Source organism: Notothenia coriiceps, unplaced genomic scaffold, assembly GCF_000735185.1.
Source record: "Notothenia coriiceps isolate Sejong01 unplaced genomic scaffold, NC01 NC01_scaffold00015109, whole genome shotgun sequence".
Lineage (NCBI taxonomy): Eukaryota > Metazoa > Chordata > Actinopteri > Perciformes > Nototheniidae > Notothenia > Notothenia coriiceps.
Genome location: NW_011347810.1, coordinates 1 through 2,827, shown reverse-complemented (window position 1 = coordinate 2,827; position 2,827 = coordinate 1). Strand labels below are relative to the sequence as shown.

Here is a 2,827-nt window from a genome sequence, read left to right as displayed (position 1 = left end):
TGAACGATCGGCACCATCCTCAGCCACCAGGCAGAGCCACCAGTCCTGGACTGGGTACAGGACCTTGGAGGAGGTATGTCGTTCTGTCCGTGGATCAGTATTTCACAGTCCGTTCACCTCAGATGGAGGAGACCTCCATCTGAGCCTTTGATCCGGGAGTGGGAATCTTTGATCTGCTCGTAAGTCCGCAAAAGAGCGCACTGCTCTAATGGAGACATCCACTTATCAGCAATAATTGGGCACAATGAGTGGAGGGCAACTTATCCGTTAACGAGGGAGTCCTCCAGGGAGTAAGAAGGCGGGCAGTTGGATCTTCCAGTCAGAGTCTGTCTGGGCTCTCACTGTGAACACAGAGAGGCCTGGTGTGTTATTTTCTACAATGTAGGCCTCATATGAGCTGCTCTCAAAGACAGGCGAGTTATCATTCACATCAGAGATCTGTAAGGTGAGAGTTACGCTGCTGGAGAGGGAGGGCACTCCCTCATCTGAGCAGGTCACTGTTATATTATACTCAGAGGCTGTCTCCCTATCCAATCCACTATCTGTAACTAAAGTGTAGAAATCACTGGTTGAAGACTTCATTACAAAAGGAATATCATTATTTATACTGCAGTGTACTTTGCCATTTTCACCCGAATCTGTGTCCTCAATATTTATCATTGTCACAACAGTACCGGCTACGGCATCTTCTGATATCACGTTTGATTTTGACAATATATGGATATCGGGTTTATTGTCATTTACGTCAATAACTTCAATCATCACTTTACACGAGTCAACTAGTCCCCCATCATCACTTGCCCGAATGTTTATCTGAAATGTTCGAGCTTTTTCATAGTCAACATTTCCTTTTAGCCGAATTTCACCACTTGCATCATTTACTTCAAATAACCCACGGGCATGATCTAAAATACTCGAAATTGAATACGTTATTCTTCCATTAGATCCCTGATCTGAATCTGTCGCAGTAACTGTCACTACAACTGTTCCTACTGCTGCATTTTCTTCTATAGATGCTTTATAAATAGGTTGCGTAAAAACAGGGGCATTGTCATTAGCGTCTAAAACAGTGATGAGAATCTGCATTGTTCCTGTCATCTGCGGCTCTCCTCCATCCACCGCAGTCAGAACTAACGAGAGGTGTTCATTTTTTTCTCTGTCAAGAGGCTTGTCTAATACCATTTCGACATTTTTCGTCCCATCTGCTTGTTCGTGCAGTCTAACAACAAAATGATCCGCCGGTTCGAGTTTATATGTTTGCAATCCATTCGAGCCTACATCAGAATCAACTGCCCGATCTAATATGAATTTAGACCCACTAACAGCGGATTCGCTTATTTTGAATTTCACGTCGCTCTTTTCAAAGGATGGGGGGTTATCATTAATATCTGTGATCTCAATAGTTACACTTAAAAATTCCATCGGATTCTCTAATATGATCTTAAAATGCAAAGCGCAAGGCGTCGTCTGTCCACACAACGCCTCTCTGTCTATTCTGTCTTTGATTAGGAGGACTCCTCTTTCGTTATTCAGCTCAATATATCCGTCACTGTCTCGAGTAAAAATGCGAGCTTTACCCGATTTTAGTCTCTTAACATCCAGGCCAAAATCCCTTGCCATGTTGCCCACGAGAGAACCTTTTGGCATTTCCTCGGGAATTGAGTAGCTGACCTGTCCGAACACCGATCCGAGAGAGAGGAGCGAGAAAAACAACAGTACTTGCCCTCCCATTGTTCTGCCTAACGTTATTCCAGTGTAAACCAAGATGTTTGCACTCCAATTTTCTCAGTCGACGCTGAATTTCAAAGCATATCCACAACGTGGTACATATTTCCTGTTCTGTATCTCCCGTTTAGTCGGACGTGTGCTTTGATTCTGCCTCTTTCTCTCTATAAAATAAAGACATGGTGGGAGGTACATTGGGTCTGCGGTAAATCCAATACAGGCTGGCCAACAGCGGCACTCTGAGTTCATAAAGTACAAGTGCATGTAAAATGTTCATAATAAACTGATATGTACCGATTTAGAATAAAACATAGTGTCGCAGGAACACTGGGTTCAGGTAACTGTCCCACACTCATCTCTACGCCCTGAACTCACCATCACCTAAAGTAGGTCAACTCCTCCCCCAGAGCCAACCCCTAATTAACTCATTGGTATTTAACGCACCTGTGGCATCATGGCAGCCTTTGTTTCGTTTGCTGTCTGCCTGTTGCCACCTTAAGCCTTAAGGGTAGGTAAATTGTCACATACGATGTCATGTTTGAGCAACAGCTTAATATTACTCATGTGCATCTTATATTAGCACTGAACTACATTAATTTGTATTAGCCTATACTGTCAGCTTGTATCCTGGTCCACCTGGTATTCCTTTGGCCAAATGTGATGCCTGAAGTCCTGTTAACCTGGAGGGATGTGTGTTGGTCATTAGTACTTTAGTATTAATCATACTGAGTAGTGGTAAGTTTGCAATTACCTAAGTTAAAAGATGTAAATGTGTACTTTTGTATTGTAATCTAATGTACAATGTGTTCTTCCTACTAGGTGGTATCAGCTGCTGTTTTTAGGTTTCGCTTGAATTAGGTTTTGTTTGAATTTAGTTTTGCTGTCTTATATTTAGGGTTTTAGTGTATTTTACGGTTTGCTCGTTTGGACCAACTGGATACTTGTTTCTTCTGCTTTATACTCATTTGTTTCTTTGCCCCTTGTAGTGGAGAGTTGGAGCCAGTTGGTGGCGGCTAGGCCCACAGTCTGATTCCCTTCACGGCTTGTAGTGATAGGAGCACTGGGACACAGTTTGTAGTGAGTTTTGATTTGCAGTGAGTTT

General features: G+C 42.9%; 1 protein-coding gene across 1 annotated transcript; it reads right to left on the bottom strand.

Moving 5' to 3' along the window:
• Positions 1-267: 267 nt before the first annotated feature.
• LOC104948790 (protocadherin beta-16-like) lies at positions 268-1,826 on the bottom strand. The gene has a single exon (XM_010775015.1). It carries the CDS (start codon positions 1,729-1,731, stop codon positions 268-270), a length of 1,464 nt encoding a protein of 487 aa, XP_010773317.1. The 5' UTR covers positions 1,732-1,826.
• Between the last annotated feature and the right edge of the window lie 1,001 nt (positions 1,827-2,827).

Bases quoted from the DNA above. Each gene is read 5' to 3' on its own strand.
- LOC104948790 (XM_010775015.1), bottom strand. From the start codon at position 1,731: ATGGGAGGGCAAGTACTGTTGTTTTTCTCGCTCCTCTCTCTCGGATCG.